This window comes from Patagioenas fasciata, chromosome 2 (genome assembly GCF_037038585.1).
Source record: "Patagioenas fasciata isolate bPatFas1 chromosome 2, bPatFas1.hap1, whole genome shotgun sequence".
Lineage (NCBI taxonomy): Eukaryota > Metazoa > Chordata > Aves > Columbiformes > Columbidae > Patagioenas > Patagioenas fasciata.
In genome coordinates this window covers 49,975,269-49,995,909 of record NC_092521.1, presented here as the reverse complement: position 1 = coordinate 49,995,909, position 20,641 = coordinate 49,975,269, and the positions used below count along the sequence as shown (strand labels likewise).

At 37.2% G+C, this 20,641-nt stretch overlaps 1 protein-coding gene across 3 annotated transcripts; it reads left to right on the top strand.

Annotated features, from left to right (window-relative positions):
- The first annotated feature begins 308 nt into the window (after nucleotides 1-308).
- Nucleotides 309-19,608, top strand: IMPACT (impact RWD domain protein). Of its 3 annotated transcripts, none has more exons than XM_065832965.2 (11): nucleotides 310-418; nucleotides 1,728-1,856; nucleotides 2,583-2,635; nucleotides 3,636-3,698; nucleotides 6,732-6,817; nucleotides 7,563-7,691; nucleotides 7,981-8,075; nucleotides 12,503-12,576; nucleotides 14,270-14,360; nucleotides 17,553-17,687; nucleotides 19,380-19,608. In XM_065832965.2, exons 1-11 carry the CDS (start codon nucleotides 383-385, stop codon nucleotides 19,449-19,451), a joined length of 963 nt encoding a protein of 320 aa, XP_065689037.1. In that variant the 5' UTR covers nucleotides 310-382; the 3' UTR covers nucleotides 19,452-19,608. The 3 variants fall into 3 exon arrangements, with proteins under 3 accessions (XP_071660280.1, XP_065689037.1, XP_065689036.1); XM_065832964.2 differs by having other exon boundaries at nucleotides 7,978-8,075; XM_071804179.1 differs by lacking the exon at nucleotides 17,553-17,687 and having other exon boundaries at nucleotides 309-418; nucleotides 7,978-8,075.
- Nucleotides 19,609-20,641: the final 1,033 nt, after the last annotated feature.

Genomic DNA, 20,641 nt, shown 5'->3' with positions numbered 1-20,641 from the left:
TTGATTAATTCATGTTTCCTTGTAATCATTATAAAAAACCACCACACTTTTAATGAGATTTTGTCAATAAGAATTATATGCTAGGACGAACTGTACGGATATTTTTTGCCAGGTTACACTGACAAGTCAATGTAACAAGGCAGTCGCCTCTTCGCTTTCGATGCTCCCTCCAGTTGGGGTCCGGACTCCGAGAGGCAGCAGCAGCCGCCCGGGGACAGACCACGAAGCGGCAGCGGCTCGCGAACAGCGCTGTCCCACTGCGAAGCACCGCGCATGCGCCCGCCCGCGGGAGGGTGAGCTGGCGGAAGGGAGGGCAGATGGCTTCACCGCCACTACTGCGCAGGCTGCCCTTTCCAACCTCCCCGCCTCCCCTCAGGTGCCCATGGCGGCGAGTGAGGAGGAAGCGGCTCAGCAGCAGGTGAGCGGCGGTGAGGAGGGCTGCGGGGAGCCGTGCCCGTGTGCTCGGCGTGTCACGGTCCCCCTGGGCCGAGCCAGGACGCGGCGTCCTCGGGCAGGGGGTTTGAGCGCCGCGGCGAAGGCGGTGGCTTGGGTGGCTTCTGGTGAAGCCCGGCCTTATGAGGAGCAGCTCGCCTCTGGGCCGCGGTGCTGCTCGGGCGAGTGCCTTTGTTCAGCGGGTGGCCACACATTTAAGTTATGGTTAGTTAGGTTATGATTGGACTCGATGATCTAGAGGGTCTCTTCCAACTGAAATGATTCTATGATTTGCACCGAAGAGCCACTTCAAGTGTCTCCACTCCCCCTGTACTTGGCGCTGGTGAGGCTGCACCTCGAATCTTGTGTTCAGTTTTGGGCCCCTGACTACAGGAAAGACGTTGAGATGCTGGAGAGAGTTCAGAGAAGGGCAGTGAAGCTGGTGAGGGATCTGGAGCACAATTCTGATGAGGAGCAGCTGAGGGAACTGGGGCTGTTCAGCCTGGAGAAAAGGAGGCTGTGGGGAGACCTTATCGCTGTCTACAGCTACCTTAAAGGAGGCTGTAGCGTGGAGGCTGTTAGTCTCTTTTCCCAAGTAACAAGTGATGGGATGAGAGGAAGTGGCTTCAAGTTGCACCAGGGAAGGTTCAGATTGGATATTAGGAAAAATTTCTTCACAGAGGGGTTGTCAGGCATTGGAACAGACTACCTGGAGAAGACGTTAACATCCCTGTAGGTGTTTAAAGGACACATAGATGAGGTTCTCATGGACATTGTGTAGTGCCAGTGTTAGATTAATAATTGGACTCGATGACCTTGATGTTCTTTTCCAACAAAAATGATTCTGTGGTTCTATGATTTCTAGGTGGAAGGTGGCTGTTCAGTTTTCATGGGAATTTTCTGCTAAATGCATTCAGTCTTAGAAAGAACTTGTGCCAAGGCCTTAGGGTCTTTATCCTGCTGGGGGATGACTCAACCAGGAGCAGCACTGTTTGAGAGCTGCAGGAATGTGTTGTGGCTGCTCCCTGTCCCTTTGCTCACCTTGTTGCTGCTGAGAATTAGAGGGTTATCCATAGAAATGCAAAATCTGGTATGTGTATGGAAGAACTTGGCAAAATTTACTTATACTGTGAATTGGAACTGGATCCCTGGTATTTATGGCCACCTAAAATACTGAATCTTGTCATGTTTGTAAATAAGCTGTAGAAGAGTAAGACTTAAAACTGTGGTTGGCATACAAGGCTGTGGACTTTGGGGCAGTTTGTATATTTATTTTTACATAATGTTTTTTCTAGATTGATGAAATTGAAGCTCTTTCATCTATATATGGTGACGATTGGTGTGTTGTCGATGAAGATGAAAAAATCTACTGCATTAAGATTAATGATTGTCTGGATCAACCAAAATGGACCGTCTGCCTGCAGGTATAGTGCTGTTAAGGAGTTTGGCACAGAATTTACAGTTGGACTGTATGCCTGCATGAAACGCTTTTAAAAAGGATTCATTATCTACTCCGATGGATTAAGGAGCTTTTGGGTTGGAATCTGTGATAGACTTTTCAGTGATTGTTCCTGTAACACATCAGTGTGCTTGTGACATTTTCAGTAGTTACCTATCCTAATTCCACACCTGACAAAAACTACTTTCAGTGTTTTCTCCAAAGACTAGGCTTTAAAATATTTTTACAGTGACTTTGTGTAGGACACTTCAGTGAATCTGCTGCAATTGCTTCTAGGTTTACTTTCTGGGAAGTGTGGAGACAATATGAAATTTGGATCAACTTTGCTGAGTAACTTGCTACTTTATGTTTACAGAACTGAAAACTGTAAGTTTACTTAGTGGAAGAAACACTGAGGTGTCTGCTTACAGAACTACAGTGCCATGTATGCAACTCCATTCAAATTTCTTCTGCTCTTTTTTACATGACACAAAAATTGCACCATGACGTATAATATTTGTATGCATTACCATTATTTGAGTCCTAAATACAGGTATTCAGGTTTTCTTGTAATTCTGTAACGACATATGTGACTGTTTTCTTCATTTGTAACACCAATTGTGGTCCTAGTGCTTGACATCAGAGTCCATCAGTAAAACTCAGGTGGCTGAGAGGAATAGTCCAGTGAATACTTATCCTGAATTTCTTTCAGGTGATTTTACCACCAGGATATCCAATTGCAGAGCCACCTATTTATCAACTAAAGTAAGTGATGTTTCTTGCTGAGAATTATTTTCTGTCAAACATTTGTATTTTCTTTGTGAATTACCACTGTTAGTTGTATATAGTGTAAGTTAACATTTAATTGACTCATTGAATTAAACCATACTGGACATGGGGGATGTTTCAAGCAAGGATATTCTGTTTTTTCTCCTGCCTTAGCCTCACAGAACTCCCCACCATGATTTGCTCTCTTCCCTCAACTCTAGCTCATGTAGCATTGTTTTGTGACAAGGCAGCAATTAGACTGTGGAAGTATGTTGGCTGCTGCCTGCTGGGTTGGACAGTGATGTCTTGTTGCTTCCCTGGGTCTATCCCTCTTGTCTGGATCCTTCTTTCAGATTGAAAGCATGCTTTTCATCTGTGCACTGACTCTGGTCGGGATGGAGCCATAGTATGTGTCATTTTCCTGTTTTCCTTCCCTGTTCTCCCCTTGTCTCCTGACATGTAAATGAGATGGGAATGGAGATGTGGAAGCCAGTTCCTTGATTTGGATGACAGAGGGACCTTCAGGGCATGAGACACAGCATATCTACTGAGGTTTGGTCAGCAGTATCAACAAGACAATCTAAAATAGTACTGGTAAACTTGAGGCAAAGTTGATAATTTAACATGAGACCAGGAGGGTACAGGTACAGAACTGAAGGGTCATCCTAAATCTTATAGATACTATCGTTCTGAAGGTGTTGGAAAGATAAGCTAATAATACATAAGGTGACTTTGGAGTGGCAATGGCCTACTGTGAAAAATGAGTCCAGCTTTCTTACTTGAGGTAAGAACAGGCAGCTCAAGTTTGGAGTCTTGAAGGAAAATTAGGTGATCATGCTTTTACCAAGGTACTTGCAACTGGAATCTTGTCAAGTGGGAATAGTTGACAATGTTCTGTTTTCAAGGTGTTTATCACATTTATTTTAAAGTGAATGTTTGTTGAGATGTTGGAATCAGTGCATGGGAACTATTTTCATTGCATATCTTTTCATTCTAGTGCCCCTTGGCTTCGAGGACAAGATTATATGGAACTAGCAAATAGCTTGGAAGAAATATATGTGTAAGTTAGAGACTCTGGAATATTATAAAAGGAGACAATGTATTTTCAGTGTCATGCTCTGCTTAATGTATGCTTTAAAGTACTTGTGTGAACTAATAGTTATGAAGTGATTGAAGCAGTAGCCATAAAGCAGCAAGTTTCTTTTGTAAATCTAACAGTTAAAGATGTGATATATTTACTAAGCATTTTGTGAGAACAAATTGTGTTAAACTCTGACAAACTTATTTTATATTGTTTAGACCTGGTGTTCTGTAAGGATAGAAGTCTTCATTTTGGCTCCTAATATGTCACCCTTTAGAATCTGTGAGATTGCTTATGAGTTGGTGCAACGAAGTATGAGACTTTGGCATCTATTCTGCATTTGAATGTTGAACCACAGAATGTGAAAATATTTGTTTGTGTCTTAGAGCATAAGTGGTAAAACAGTTTTTCTTAAAAGATAGCTAAGGGACAAGTGGGTTTTAAGACAAATTAAACACATGCAGAATCTATTAACTAGAATCTGTAACATAGCTGACTGTTTATTATCACAGTGTGCAGCTAACAACAACTCATAATGAACACATGAGAATGAACGGAACATTTAGAAATACTCAAATTATGTTTTTCAATTGCTATGGAATTGGGGTAGTAAATGTAGTAATTTTATACGGTTTATTTAGTTCTTTCGGATCCCCAAAGTAATATAAACTAAACAAAATGAAAATATGTCATAAGGAAGCACAGTCATGCCCAAAATACTGAAATCTGAACATCTTGCATAAGAAATCTTTTTTAATGCCATAAAATAGGGAAGAGAGCACTTAGCTCGTGTGAGAGTTTTTTATCTTTATTACTGAGTTACTTTGATTAACTGGATTTCCTACCTAATTAAGTAACAGATAATTTAAGCAAACAAAATTGAATTTGGAGTGTTAAAAATGCACAGGGATTTTAAATGAAAACTTCTATGGGATCATATTAACCACAGTTATTCAGTGGAGCAAAAAGGACAGAGATTGTCCAGGTTTGTAGGATTTTCTGGAGTGTCTACCAGCAGTGGAGCTGCTGTTCTAGGAGGTTCCTTAACTGTTCTGAGCATCTGGAGGTTGTGAAAAAACTTTTTTTTTCTTTCTTTTCCGCCCCCCCCCCCCCCGCCTTTATTTTCTTCCCACCTGTTGGTCTCTTGTAGGTTGTTAAATTGTGCTAGTTAGATGAGTCCCTTATGGCTTTGTTCTGTCTGTCTCACTTGCTGTTCAGAGTCCTTACTGGTCACCTGTCATTTTTGTTTGTTCAGCAGGAAATTAGTGCATTTGTACTTTAGGCCATATATATCCTTTTAGACTGTTTAAAAGCTTTCTGGAGTAGTCACTGATGTGCACAGTGTCTGTGAAAGCCTTTTATCTATCCAATATCTAAATAGTTGATGGGTAAAGAGAAGTACTCTGCTTCATTTACATGTGTTTTACCAGATTTGAAGTCCCTAGTGGTCTAAATTGCTCAGTTCTGCAATTTAAAACAATATGAACTATATTGTCCATCACTGTCTTCTTCAGGAGGTGGAAAAAGTCTGTTTGGGAGACCCAAAGTTCTTAGAAGTTATATATGTAGCAAATATTTGGATTATTTTTTTCTCCAGGTAGTTGTCTGATAAGAATTGATTCAATGCAAAGCTTTGTTTCATGACTTAGACCAAGTGACAAGAAAAATAGCAGTATAGAAAGGTAACCTTTGAGACTGTTTTTTGTGAATAGGCCCAAACTGAAATTAGGTGACAGCTGAAGAAAACTGAAGAAATTGCTATTTACTTCTGCACAACAGATAAATCTTATTGTCTAGTTTCTTGCATTCTGCCATTGAAACAAATATAGTTCTTCATGTATTAAAGTAGTGCTTCTGCATGATAAGAAGCAGCATGAAATCAGGGCATGGGATTGTTCTGGAGTCTGTCCAGATTTTCAAGACAGTGCTACAAGGTTATAAATTCCTTATTTTTGCTTGAATGTTTTTCTTGAAACATGTAGATTTGTTTGAATTTCTGATTGCTTTCAGGAATAGTCCTGTATACATTAAGCAAAATGAAAAATGTTATTCTGTCACTGATATGTACTTATGTGGTGTCCCAGATGGTGGCAGTAAGAATAAAATTAATGAGAATCCACTCATTACCTATAGCTCTACATCTTTAGTTTTGTTTTTGAGAGCAACATTCACAGTTCATAAACTAATTAAAATATAATTACAAAGGCAACTTTTCAGGATACCATTTAAAATATATTTTGGGTTGTTTGGGTTCTGTTGCACATTAAGGCAGCTTTTCTTAACTCTGAATATGCACAGAAAAAATGTGCTCATCCCAGTACCTTAATACACACCTGTGCCCCTGACAAAGGACTCCTAGACCTAAATCCTTACCTCCCTGTCCTCTTCAACTGTGTGTTACCCAGACTGTAGTGCAGCAATCCAGTTGCCACTGGACCTCCCATCACAGCCCACTGCGATCAGCCTCTGCTGTGTGTGTGCTGACTGCTTGAGGAGGAAGTGATGCTGCTCCAAGGAAGAGCCCCTTTCCCAAACATGAAGGGGAAGATTCCTCATCAGCCACAGAGCAGCTGAAGGTGCTCACCATTGGCAGTACAGTACTTTTTGTAGAGAAAACTGATCCAAAGCAAGCTCTAAGGCTAGACATCCTGGCTTAGTACTCTTTTGAAAATACTGAGGACTGTCCAACATAGTGTTCTTACAGTTTCTTTCTTTAGTGGCCAGAAAGTCTCCATTAGTGGCCAGACAGCTTCCGTTAGTGACCTATTTTCCCCAAACATCGTTGCTTTTAATTAAAAAACAAACAAACAAAAAAGTCACAAAGAGAGTATCATGTGCTTCACCCAGTGGGCTACTGACATGGAACTTTTTACAAGGATGTCTAAGCTCTCTCTTCTCACTAGATCATAGTGTTCTATTTCTACATGTCTGAAATCTGTATGTTATTTACTGTACTTTCCAAGTGAAATCTGCAGAAATGATTCTTCATTCACTATGAGTTTTAACTTTCAGACAGAACCTCGGTGAAAGTATACTTTATTTATGGGTGGAGAAGATACGGGAAGTTCTGATAGAAAAGGCACAGTCATCAGATCCAGGTACATACACGGGTTTTTCAGTTTACTTCTTGTTCAGCCGCAAACTAAGATTTCATTAGAAGTTAAAGCTTTATGCCCAGTTTTGTATTGGATCTTCATAATAGGAAACAACAGTCTCTAGTGTCATGGCTTGTTTTACAGTTATAGCTTCCCTTCTTAAAAATGGTAGGGATTAAAAGAAAGGAGGTGGTCTCAGTGAACTAGAATGAGGCCCTCAGTTCTCTCAGGAATTAAATGAATGAAAGCAGAATGCAGCACACAGGTACATTATGCATTTCCCTCTGTTCTGCAAAGGAATCATTCATACAGTAATTAATAGGGTGCACTCTTGGGTTAGCCTTAAGAGAAGATAAACTTCAGTGAAGTATTGCTGACAAATGACCAAGTATTTAATCTTGATTGCATTTCACTATATTGGGATGAGAAGTACATAATCACATAATCACTGGAGTTGTGGTGATTCTTCTGCTGTTACTCTTATAAAGCACATGTGAATTCACAGTTGTTCTTTCAAAAAGTGGCAGCTAAACTGCTATGAAATACATGAGTGACATGCAGTATTTTAGTTAATACTGGAGTAAGAATTTCTAGGTTTTGTTGTAATTAATGTTACTATCCTGTATTTCATTATTTTTAATGGCAAACTAATTTGAACTGAAAAGCTAGAGATTTTTGAGAAGAATTTGAAACTTTGTCTTGTCTCACAAAAAATGTGTAATAAATTCTACTATTTGTATCTTAATAGAACCAGATATTAAGAAAACCAGTGAAGAAGTTGATGAAGATGATGGAGATGATTTTCTCCTAGACTATCAGCCTGTTCTGGAAGATCCGATTAAAATGTTAAATTACGTTACACCCGAAAGTCATGAAGGTAAAATAAATATGTCCTTGTTAATTCTGATGAAATAATTCAAAAGAGAGAGGCCTTAAAATTCTGGTTTTTTACTCAACTTTTGAGTAAAATTGATAACATTAGAATTATAGTAAAGATTAATAACAAGTGTAAAAAGACCCCAGATATTTTTGGTGGTTCTGTATGTCAGCTTATTTACTTCAACAAACCCCTGTTTTAAAGTTGAGACATTCGTTACTTATGTAGCCATATATGTTGTTTCAGTACTCTTAAATAAAACAAACACTTCCTTGTTTGTGATCAGTAGATGAAGAGCTGCCACCCATACATCATGGAAACCCAGTCACTGATCGAAGGAGTACTTTCCAGGCACATCTGGCTCCTGTGGTGACACCCAGACAAGTTAGTACTGAGACCAGTTCTAGTTGTCTTGTCTGTACTTTGAGCTTGACAAAGTATTACTGAGATACTTGGGATTAGCCAAATATGTCTGTCTTTGCATCTTTGTGTGCTAATATTGTTGGAGTAGTCATCAGTTGCTCGCTTTCACTATCTGCTAAACAGCTCTGAATATCAGGTCTGCGGTGTGTCCTGCTATTCTTTACCATTATGTGCATTAGATGTAAGAGAATAAGAACATTGAAATTTGACTTTTGAATGTTGGCAAGTTTATTGTAAGACATTTGGAAGCTACTGAGTCTGACATGTGTTATTTGGAAAATGAATTTATGTATGTTTTCCCTCCTTCAGAAAGGAATTCTATTGAAAAATACACTTGGATAATGCATATTTAAATGCATATGGTAATGCATTTGTAAACACATATGATATCTTTATTGAGATCTAAGTCAGAAGAATAAGTGTGCTTCTGGAGTTGTATATGTCTGCAGCTAAAAATAATGTCTGCATTAGTTCTTGTGTCTTATTGGAATCATTGGTGAATGTAGACCTAGACTAGAGTGCTCAAAGAGGGCAGCTACAGTTTGTTTCCCATCATGTTTCCCTTCTTTCAGCAGTTTAACATGAGGTAAAGAAAGTATCCTTGTGTTTAATATTACTGGGTTTTTTTTGTTTGGTTTTTTATCCTTTGTGGAATTTGTTGCTTCTTACACCATAATTAACTTTCAGAATCCACAGCATTGTATGAAAATATGCCTGCCTCTGCTGTGAATCGTTTACTTGTTACTTTGTTGCACCTCTCCGCTTTCTCTGTGCAGTTGGATTTTATAGACATCTCTCATATGTAACAGAACTTAGTTTTCTGTTTTCTGTGTGGAAGACCTCCAGTCTATTTTGGTATGTGTAACGTGTGCTGTAGCCTTTTTGAGATGTAGACTAGACCTATACACAACACTGAAGGTGCAGTCACTCCAAGGATTTATAGAGTAGTGTGAAAAGCTTTCTGTTTTCCATGTTCTTTTCTTAGTAGTATCTTTCAGTTTACTTTTTTGACCTCTGCTGAGCACTGAGTTGGTGTTTTCATAGATATTACCATTGTAACCACAAGATCTCTTTTTGCAAATGCTAATATTAATACCTGTTTTGGAGTAACTTTGTACATCACTTTGCATCTGTTAACCTCAGCTCCCTTTATCCCTGTTAAGTGGAGCAGCTACTGGTCTACTCATCTTTTTTGTCATTAACTGAGACTTAAACCTTGAGAGGATTTTCTTCTTTCCTTTTATCCAATTCTGTCTTTAAGATTTTTTGGTAAGAGCTCTTTTCAAAAGCTTTTTGAAGTTCCAGGTGAGCTAGACCTACTACATGCTTAGTGACTCTGAAAGAATTTTGACAGATTGACAGGGGTTTGAGGCATGCTTCCCTATGCAAAAGCTGTAACATTTTAAGGTGTGTGTTTTTTGGGTTTTGCTTTCCCTTGTTAGTTTGCATAGTATGGACATAAGACTTGTTTGTCTTTGTTCCCTACATTGTTCCTGGAGTACTTTTGAGATGTTGGTGGTGCATCAGTCATCTTCTGCTGCAGAGGCAGTTTTAACTGGTAGGTTAGATTCTTTACCTATAGTTTAACACTTTCATACTCCAGTTCCCTTTAATCTTGTTATATATAGATGATCTGTTTTTGCTGATTTGTTGCTATTCTTTGTATCAGCTTGCTCAACCTTATTCTGTGGTAAAGCTCCACTATATCATCCTTGCTTGACATTTTGAGTTCATAAATACTGTGCAATCATTTAGGTTTCTGTGCTACAGCTATATCTTCTTTAAGTGATTCTTTTATATGTGTTATATTTATCTGCTAGCAGTACAGACCTCTGGTAAGCATCAGCTTCTTGTGTGTTTGAAAAAAATTATTATTAATTTTATTTTTACACCTTCAAAAATGTGCTGTGCTTTTCACATCTTTCTTATTTTTCTCGGTCTGGATACAACCTGAACTTTTTTGAACACATCTTCAGCTTTTTTGAGCTATTCTTTTACTGCTCGCAAACTCGTGTTTTAAATACTCAGTCCGTTACCATTTTCATTAAAATAGCACTGCACTTCAGGGGCTTCCTAGCTGTGTGCAGTCCCTATGAGCTGTGAGTCAACGAACTGTGTTGCTTTAGAAGGGGAAGAAATTGAAATCATAGGCTTAATGTCCATTTCTCATTTAAAAAAGACCCCTCTCATTCTTTGATCATGATTTATGAGTAGGATTGTTCCTATTTACGAGGAAGTCTGTACCCACAGACATGGGTTTCCAAAAGGGCAGGTCTGTATTGAGAAATAGTACTCACTTAAAACAGGTTAGTAATTTCCCTTTTGTATGCAAAGACATTTTTAATTTCTTTTTTTAATGACTTTTTTTTTTAAGACAACATATACTTTATAAACATAGGAATTTTCCAGTCAAGACTTACTGGTATGTGGCTAGCATAAAGACAGAGCAATTCCCCAAGTGTTGAATCCATCTTGTTTCGCAGAGTCTTTCTGTACAGTGTGAGGTTGTTGGTCTTCAGACTGCAGGGAAGCTTTACTGTGGTATGGACTCATTTTTCTGAAAGAAAGCTGGAAGAGGTGAGGAATGGGGTAAACATTGCACCTGTACTGAAAGCTGGCTTCTTTACCAGCTGAAGAGATTAGTGTACACCCATAATACTTTTATCTGCACAATCTATACACTGCAATGATATTCATCAATATTTTAAGACAGTACACAGATTGCTGTGTAAATTCCTTTAGTGAGTATTTTTAACAGTGGAAGTTAATTTCCTATGTAGTTTTTGGTACTGATAGCCAGAGTAATACTGCAGTTACTCATATAAGAGAGTATGTTACCATAAACCTTATGGGGCAAAGAAAGTGATAGGTATATTTCAGGTAGCAGGCAATATTGGGTACCATTGCTTTTCCTTGTCTCAGTTTGGCTTATTCAGATATTTAAAATGTATGTGGTTCTTGGACTTGACATTGATTTAATAAGGTGGAACTAAGAACTGAACTGTTGTTTAAGCATCTTGTGTCTTTTATGAGCAGGTGCCTCATTGACATGTAGAGAATTGCATCCCTCATTTCCCTAAAGCAGGAATAATAGAGGGGGGAACAGGAGAAAAAAAAAAAAGGCTCAGGAGCTACAGCAGGAAAAAGGATAAGCTATTGCTTACCTGTAAGATGTCTGTCTTGGAGGCTCATTGCTAATACACACACATAATGAATCTTGAAGGTATGTTTTTAGGAACCTGGTAGCTGACAAATAACTCGTGTCAAAGCTGATGATCATTTAATGTGCTTTGTACATTACATGCTAAGTCCATGTATTGAAATGTATTTGAAAGTGCATTAAGTAATATAAGTTGCCTTCAATATTCACCTTTAGGGAAAGGAAAAAAAGAGAAAACAGGTGTCTGAAGTAATGTTCTCTGTTAATAATTGGAGTTTTTTCATTGAGGTATCTTATATTTGAGGTGATTTCTGGAAAAGTGAATTTCTTCCAGAAGAATTGGAAATAGCATAGACAGATACTAAATGTGTATATTGATTACTCCTCAGAAGCATTTTTCTTTGGAGTGGAAGGCAATTTACTTGCCAAGCTTCTTTTCCCAAGCTTTCTCAATTTCATTAAAGTTTTCCTCAAAGTAGTATTAATCTTGTATTGTCTACTAAACCAGTATCTTGTTCAAAGCTCTCCTTTTTGTTAGACCAAACTGGAGAAGGTTGAACAATTACTGGCTTGTTTAATTAGAAACAGAAGATGAACTGATGCTGATAAATGGTTTGAATTTGTTGCTTCTTAAGAGCAGAGAGACACGGTGAGAATACCTCTTTTCTGGGAAATACACTTTCAGACCCATAACAGAACATTATTTTTTTAAATTATTCTTTCTGTGAAATGCAAACTGGAAAAAAAAAAAAAAGTATGTTTGAGGAAAAAGGAAAAACTTGAATTATAGTAGATCTTTCTAAGCATCACAGTTTTGTGAAATAGGCGAAAGCAGTGTGTCATCGGAAAATGTATGTCAGGTTGTGTTATATTATTCCAGTTAATGTTACAGTTGGAAAAAATTAAGCAGGTGTAATTGATACTTAATACCGATTAAAAATGTTTTTAGATCTCACTGTCTCTCTTATTTAGTAAAACGATTTGACGTTTCTACATCTTCAGCAGTAACAGGAATGTACAAATTCAAGGAACAGCTGTTTTCAGTATCGGAGAAAAAGTATTGAAGCTAGCATGAGGGTACTGAGAAGCTGCTTCTTCAGTTATCACACTGAATATTTAATTAATTTTATGTCCAAGTGTGAAACTTTATATTCAGATGTTTGTTCAGCTGTGATATTGGTATGAAATCCCCATTATAAAAGGAGGCTGGTTTCTGTTTTTTTTAAAGGTAAAGAGAGTTCTTGAAAAATTGTATGAGAATAAGAAAATTGCAAGTGCTACCCACAACATATACGCATACAGGTGAGAGATGAATAGCGGTTTTGCTTTTTCTTCAGTATTCTTTGACAGATGAGTGCGGGACATGAGAAAAGTAAAATCCATCAAAGAAATTCCTTGCTATTAAATCTTTATGGAAGTAGGTTTCTTATTTGTATGGCAAAGGTTTTAGGTTTTGTTTTGAATTTGAGGTCAAGAAAGTAGAGCACATAAAAGGAAATATGCTAAGATAGTAAAGCAGCATTAGGAATAATATAAGACTAAAAGTGGATTTGAACATGTTGTTATTCTTTGTATAGTATGTGTGAACATGGAAATGCTACATCATCCTGAACTAAATGTGTTTTTACTTGGGCAGAGTAACCTTGTTTTCCCTCAACCTTATATTTAGAAAGAACTGAAAATTTTTAGTTCAAATAAGAGTTGAAACAGCCTGAATACAAGAAACTGCAGCAAAAATGAGAAACAGGTAAAAATAAGTTTGGCATGGCCTGTTTCTGGCAACTTTTGTAAACATAGCTTATGTGAAATGAATTGGTCTCAGTCCAGATAGTGATGCAGGTTTTCTGAGGAATGTTAAGTGATAGTAAAAGGAGATCCTCTCATTGCAGGAAGAACCAGTAATCTGAAAAAGCACCTACAGACACTGCTACATTTGTGCACATCCTGGCATGATCCTAATGAAACATGACATGAGAGCAGGTGAAAGCTTACTTCACCAAAAGTCCAGCTATGTAACTGGTTTCTGTAAGGAGGGGATCTCTGCTGCTGATCTGGCTTCTTTCACTCATACTATATAAATACACTACAAAAAAACCAACAGAAACATACTTGTTTCTTCATGTTTGTCATCTAATACTGCAAGCCTCTTTGTGTCACATGTGTATTAACTAAGTTGAGAAGTTGTGAAACAGGCATTGGAACAGGCTGCCCAGGGAAGTGGTGGAGTCACCATCCCTGGAGATGTTTAAAAGGCGTTTGGATGAGGTTCTTAGGAACATGCTTTAGTGCTAGAGTTAGGTTATGGTCGGACTTGATGATCTTGAGGGTCTCTTCCAACTGAAATGATTCTATGATTCTATGAAATCAGTTGGTAACAAACAGTAGACCTCTGAGCGTTACTTCTGGAAAATTACGTGCGAGCAGGAGTCTTTTATAAGAAGCAATACAAATACAACACAAAGTTTTCTGGAGTGTACCATGAGGAAATAGACGGGCATGGAGAATCTGAAGGCAGCTTTCGGTAATAGTTTCATGCTGCTGCTGAAATACAGACCTAACTAATTATTCATAATAGTTTTGTCCAAATTCTTCCAACTTCTGAGTGTGTACACCTGTGTACACCCACCCATTTGAACCTGTATCTGGTAGACTTGGTTTCAGCTAGGTGTAATTATTAGGCTAAAAACCGAAGGATTTTTCTTATTAGGGAATTTATACTGGTAGTGAGTCTGGAGTTATCCTAAAGTAGCTAAATTCTTTGTAAAAGCTTCTCAAAACTTGTTCTGCTGTACAGATGAATATCTACAGTTTACCCTGAGCCTCATCCTGTTTTCGTGTAAATGTCTTTAGTAGAGAAGTAGAATTGATACACGTGTATATGAAAGATCCCTGAGACTTCATTAAGCATGCTAAAATGTTAGTTGATTGACCTTTTTTGAATCTGTTTTATGTTATTTTTTTCTTTTTCTTTTTTATTTTTTTTTCCCCATATTAGAATATACTGTGAAGATAAGCAGACATTCTTACAGGATTGTGAAGATGATGGGGAGACAGCAGCAGGTGGACGTCTTCTTCATCTTATGCAGGTTATAGAAATGAATCTTTGACTTTTGGAAGTCTTGAACAGATTTTAAAATTCACTACAACATAAATAAACTTGTAGAAGGTTATTCTAATTCTTGCTCTGCTCTTAACCAATAGATGATTGCTTTCTTAAAGGTGAAAAAAAAATTATGGACGGTTGCATACATGTAGTAAATTGGGATTTCCAAGTCTTAGATCGTAGAAGCAAGTAGGGTTTCATAGATACCAGCAATAATTTGAACAGTTTGAAAGAGAAATGTTGATTCCTCTGCTTACTATGTGGTGTAAGGTATATAGAAAATGAAGGCTGGAAGAAGCTGATTGACAGAATGTAACAGCTGACCTACACACAGCCTTTCATTCACTTTCCTCAAATATTCGTTATAAAAATAAATTTATATTTGGACTTGCGGAAAAGAGCTTCAAATGCAAAAAATAGTGGGAGTGAAGGAGTTAAATTGTTTTGATCATTTAATCTGTTTCTTTGTGCCGTTTCCAGTTCTGAGTCCCCAGCCCTCATACTCATACATTTTAGATTTCAAGTGTTGAAATAGTATTCCCTTGGCAAAGTTGCTTCTAAATGTGTATTGAGATTCATAAATTTTGGTTCACTGGCATGATGTAAGCCCTAGTAAAACCATGAATGAAATATCATAACTACAGGGGACAGCTGGGTACATCTTATGCAGTGCCTCAAGTCACTTAGCTATATCAGCACACTAGTTACTAGTTCTAATTTTGATTTTTAGATTGATGTCCTCTTCACAATAAGGGTTTTAGTTTCCTGTTCTTTGCTTGATTGCATATTCTGTTGCTTAACATGTTATGGTCTTATTCCTGGAGACTGTTTTGAAGTACTTTTTTAATCTCAAAGCTTATGCTTTTTTTTCCTGAAAAAAAGTTATAATTTGAGTTATTTTGACATTTTTTGTTTAGAACTTTTTGAACCTTCCTAAGTTACTCAAACATGACTTGTGAAGGAAAACTTCATGTACTATATGCAAGTAGATGTGGTAAATACGAAAACATTATTGTAATAAAAATAAGGGAACAACTTTGCGGTTACTGTACCTCAGTTTGTTATGAGTTTATCAGCTTTTTCTCATCATGCTAAAGTACACTTTTGAGAGTTGTCAGACTTAGTGTCTGGGCACTTAACGTTCCGTAAAAATCCAGTTTAGAAAGTGACATGACGTTTTCCCTTTCCAATGTGGATGTGCCCAAATCTATGGATCATCTCTCTCCGTCTGTAGTCCTAATTACTGGGAATATTTTTGTTTTGGATGAGTACTGCTGTAGGGATCAGAAAAGTGCAATTTTCACCCACAGAAAAAGATTAAAATAGCTTATGGGCTGATTTCTTGATGTTCATAGGTCTTGTAGTTTTTCTGTTATACGCGCTTAGGACATATCATATGGGCATGAAAATTAAGTGGTTTAATACACTTATTGTTGCTGTTCTTACAGTTCTTCTTTTGCAGTAGAAATCTTATCTCATTTCAGATAAACCTAGCACTTCAGTCAAGATAGCACTTTCCGGTTACAAGATACTGTATTTTAGATTAGGTCTTTCACACTTAGTTGGGAAACTTTTTAAACTCTATGTTTGGCATCCTGTTTACTGTGAACAGTTGCTATACGTAGACTTTTTGGCCAGTGTGTAAACGTAGAGTAGAAAATACCTGTCACAAAACCTGCCCCAATCCTTTTTTGCTTTGTTTTGTTTTGTTTTTACATTATCCTTTTCATTTTAAATTTCTAAGGATATTTCTGTTTTCTCGAGCAATGATGGAATCTTCTAATAATATTGTTCAAATTAGTCAAATATATATATATTTCTCCTTAATGGACATGATGCTGGTTGTTAACATGCTTTATTGATGGCTAGCTCTTAAGGCATTTTTCTCACCTCCACCAAACCACCCTGATACCTTGCAGACCACAGCGATTTTGCTCAGCTTTATGCAAATAAAGCGGCATTTGCTTTGTCTTGGTCAGAGCCATCTGGGTGCATCAGTGTGGTTCTCTGCAGGGCTGGAGAGAAAGCTGTTTGTAAGTGAAGACTTTCCCCAGAGGTTTCAGCTGCTTTTGTTTGAGGGACAAATTCAGGATCACGGTCACTAATCACGCAACACTACTTAGAGCAAAAAAGCTAACTGGTGATTGTCACTGCACTTTTCCATGCAGTAACATGTATCTTTTATTTTGGCAAGATGTGCGTTTCTCTCTGATACTCAGTCAATCAGCATTCTCTGTGTTACTGGTGTTTGCTGATGATGGGGAGGTCTTGAGGACAGAATTGCTGTAAGGTGGAATAAATTATAGTTTTCAAGTGTAGTCAAGTCACATTTAGATTTTGTGAAAAGTAAAGCTGTTGAGGGCATGCCATATTTCTTGCCTTTAATTGCAGTAAAAGAAATCATCACTTCTGTTTGTCTGCTTGATTTTCTTACTTACAGTCTTAAAAAAGCAATATAAGGGTTGTTTAGTTATTTTCAATCCTAATTATTAGTACAATTATTTCACATTGTGTGAACTTTATATATGCCATTATGAATTCAGAAAACAACTGCTTTCTTGTAAGAGGCTAAGAATCAAACCTGGAAAATGAAAAGGTTTTCCTGTGTTATCCAGGTGCTGTTGCTAAGTCCTGTACATGGTAACAGTATAGCTTATGGCATTTTAGGTACCCATATGTATAATGCCTGTCCCCTGGCTGTTATTAGCCTCATGCACCAACACTTCCAAAAATGTGGATAGAAAATCTGCTTAGTGACAGAGCTTCTCTGGAAATAATAATTGATCGTATCAAAGAATAATAAATGTAACTCAGTAATTTTCCTCTTAAGTAGTGCCTGTAGCCTTTGACACATGAATGAGCAACTGTAGCGCACATCAGATACCTTTATGCCCTTTCTGAGGGATATGTTGACTCGTTTTACATTGAATTTACCTTTGGGTAGAAGCTTGAAGAGGGAAACTTACCACAACTGCTGACTTGTCATTTTTTGTTACCCTTTGATAACATGTGTGACACAGACATGACTGGAAGTTCATTTTGAAAATGCAAGATAGACTTTTTTCTATGTTTAAAATAGGTGTCAACCATAAAACTAGTTCAAGTAAAAAAAAAAAAAAAAAAACCACATATATATATATATATATTTTTTTTTTTTTTTTTTAAATAAATACAGATTTTGAATGTCCATAATGTGTTAGTCGTGGTATCCCGCTGGTATGGAGGAATTCTCTTAGGACCAGATCGTTTTAAACATATCAACAATTGTGCAAGAAATATACTTGTGGAATACAACTACGTACATTCAGCGGTAAGTTTCTGTCACTTAGAATGAAGGCTTTTTCGTGTGAAATTGTGTAAGTTGTCACTGTTAGATGAAACCAGAAGAAAAGTAAGACTACCTGTGTCAATCCTCTGGTTACTTTGATGCTCTGACAATATGCATAGGATCTGTGCAAAGACTCTGAAGAACTTCCAAAGGAGTTAGTGACCTGGTTTGTAAATGTGAGGTGTGCAATAGAAGGGTGGCAGCAGTAGAGTTCATTGATCCTGAACAGAAATTTAAGGGTTGAGGGAGGATGGGAAGGGGAAATGGCTCTTTCTGTGTGTTCAGAAAACTGGAAGCTGCTACCAGTTAGTGTGCAGACAAACTGAGCTTGAGAATCACTGGAACTGATAGGCATTTTAAAAAGTGAAAGCTTTATTTGACCCAAATAATTTTTCAAAATTATAGATGATAGATGCCATTAAAAAAAAAAAAAAAAGCCTAGACTAGAAGAATTCAAATGAAGTAACATTTTAAATATTACAGAAAAGATTAAGGGAAAATGTTTCAAGGGAGCTTACATAACTTGGGAGGCAAAGTTCCAAATGTCTTTAAATAGCATTTTACTTCTTAAAGGACTTCGGTCATTTAATCCTTTAATATTCTTGGTTCTTGACATTTCTTCATCCTCAGAACACAGTTTTAGATATATCTATATACATTATAGCATGTAATCGCTAGTAACAGAAAGTTTTTAAGACAGTAGGAAATAATTACTAATGGATATTTGAAAAAGTATGCACCTGTCAGGTTTTTTATATGGAGATATCTAAGACTGCTGTGGCTGAAAGCTGAGCATTCTTCCCCATTCTTCCTCCTGTGCTTTTTGGTTATTTGCTTTTTGTACTTCAGAGGTGCTTGAATATACTTACTAATTTACCTTCTTGGCAGTTTATCAATGTTGTTATTTGAATGAGGTTCTCATAAAATGAAACTCTAACCCTCAACAGAAGGTGTACTACCAAAAATGGCTTATTTATTTTCTGTTTTTAACAACTTAAATCAGACCCTATTGTGTATTAACAAATGTTTTGTTACCAGTGTCCATCCAGAAAAAATAGATGGAACTTATGAGAATTATTAGTCTAATACCATAGCTGTGGCTCTTGGAAAAAGTATTCTTTTTAGCTAAGACTCTTCAGAACAGCAGAGTTCTAACATCCTGTTAGAGTCCATTTTCCTCCCATGCACAAGAGGTAGAAGGCAGAAAAATAAAATATCCCAGGTTCTGTCAGATGGAGCGTCAGATTCCTTCACTGTTTTGGGGAGTGCCTGTGTTGAATGCCTACTGAAGAAAAAAATCTTCTTTTCCAGAATTTGCAGTCAGACTAAGCTATAAATTACAATGTTGAGCAAGACTGGCAAAAATTTGTTTTTCCCACTGTAGGTTTGTTGCACTTAACGGAAGCGGTTTTAATGTACTGGTAGAAATGGCTTAGATTATACTTCTGTTGGCATAGCTATGTCTATATTTTTATCATTGCTGAATGTGGCAGTTTCTAAATAACAAGATGAGCACACAAATTAATGAAACTGAGTGGTTAAATATTATACAACTCAGAAGTTTTGTAAATCCCAATGAACTACTAACACTGTTCATATTAAAAATAATTAGACAGAATGTACAAGTGTATAAAAATGTAGATTTAATTTTTAAATGCTTGTTTTTCATTTCAGGAAGAGTCATCTAAACAAACAGGAAAGAGCAAGAAAATAAGAAAGGACAACAAGAAGAGAACAGAACACTAATTTTTTAAAAACTATAAAAAATTATTTTGCACATATTTATATAAAGAAAACATGGACATTATTGTCAGATACTGGACAATAATTGGACATCCATATGCAATACAACTGACATTTTGTATTCAAAAGAGAGTTCAGTAAAGCTATAGGTATATTTTCATCTTGTTCTGTCATTTCTTCTGCTGTTGTGAAGCAGAACTTAAACACAAGTTTTCTGTATTGTTACACACTTCAGCTCCTCGCTTTGAGGGCACTGTAACATCTGGAACCATTTACCTGTCCCACCCCTTCCCACCAAACAATGGTTGACCAAAATATGGATTATTGATCTCGGTTCCTGGGTGGGAACTCAACACCTGTCTTGTATTAGAACTTGAATTCCCTAATTTGTTGTGCTGAGGGTGAGACTGGAGTCATTCATAGACCAGGTCGCTTAGGAAGTGTTGTATTTCCTATACCTGAAAGGAAAACGTGTGGTCCAGTGCTGTGTGGCCTTGGAGAGCTTGTGCAGTTCTTGGTCACCTGCCTATTGATGTAAGGAAGACTGAACATGGGTGATGAACTAAGTAATGTAAAGTAATTACTTCAGAATGTGTTGGGACTCTAGGAGCCTGTTGAAAAGCTGAGGATTAAGTGTCATATAATTAAAGGAACCAGTGATTTCAACAAAGAATATGGGGATTTTGAAATTGGACTGTTACAGCCAGTAGTGAACATTAGTAAGCATTCTGAAGTGACTTCCATTGGTGTAGAGTGGGAAGAAAAACAAGTGTTAATCATAGGATCACAAACACTTGAATTTTCTACTATTTAATTAATAGCTTCCAGACTTTTCTCTAATGCGTTACAAAAAAAAAAAAAACAAAAAAAAACAAAAAAAACCCAAAAACCAACCAACGAAAAAACACAGGACTTTTTGTCGGTTAAATGACATATTGCTATTTAGATGGCTATTTTTAACATTCCCTTGATAACTTGCACTTGGGGAGGATGGTGATCTGTTGGGGTTTTTTTCATTTTTTCTCAAGTTAATTTCTGAACTTTGTGATCCATTAATTACTGCCTGAGTCACAGGTCCTTTCTTAGGTCGGGTACACCTGTTGTAGTTTGCTTATATAGTAGTGTCAGGGCTGTGACTATTTTTAATGACATTTCTCTAGTGGCACTAACATAGTTTAAAGGTATGATTGTAA

Bases quoted from the DNA above. Each gene is read 5' to 3' on its own strand.
- IMPACT (XM_065832964.2), top strand. From the start codon at position 383: ATGGCGGCGAGTGAGGAGGAAGCGGCTCAGCAGCAG. The intron at 7,692-7,977 runs GTAAAATAAATA...GTTTGTGATCAG, and splicing joins TACACCCGAAAGTCATGAAG to TAGATGAAGAGCTGCCACCC. The intron at 17,688-19,379 runs GTAAGTTTCTGT...TTTTCATTTCAG, and splicing joins ACAACTACGTACATTCAGCG to GAAGAGTCATCTAAACAAAC.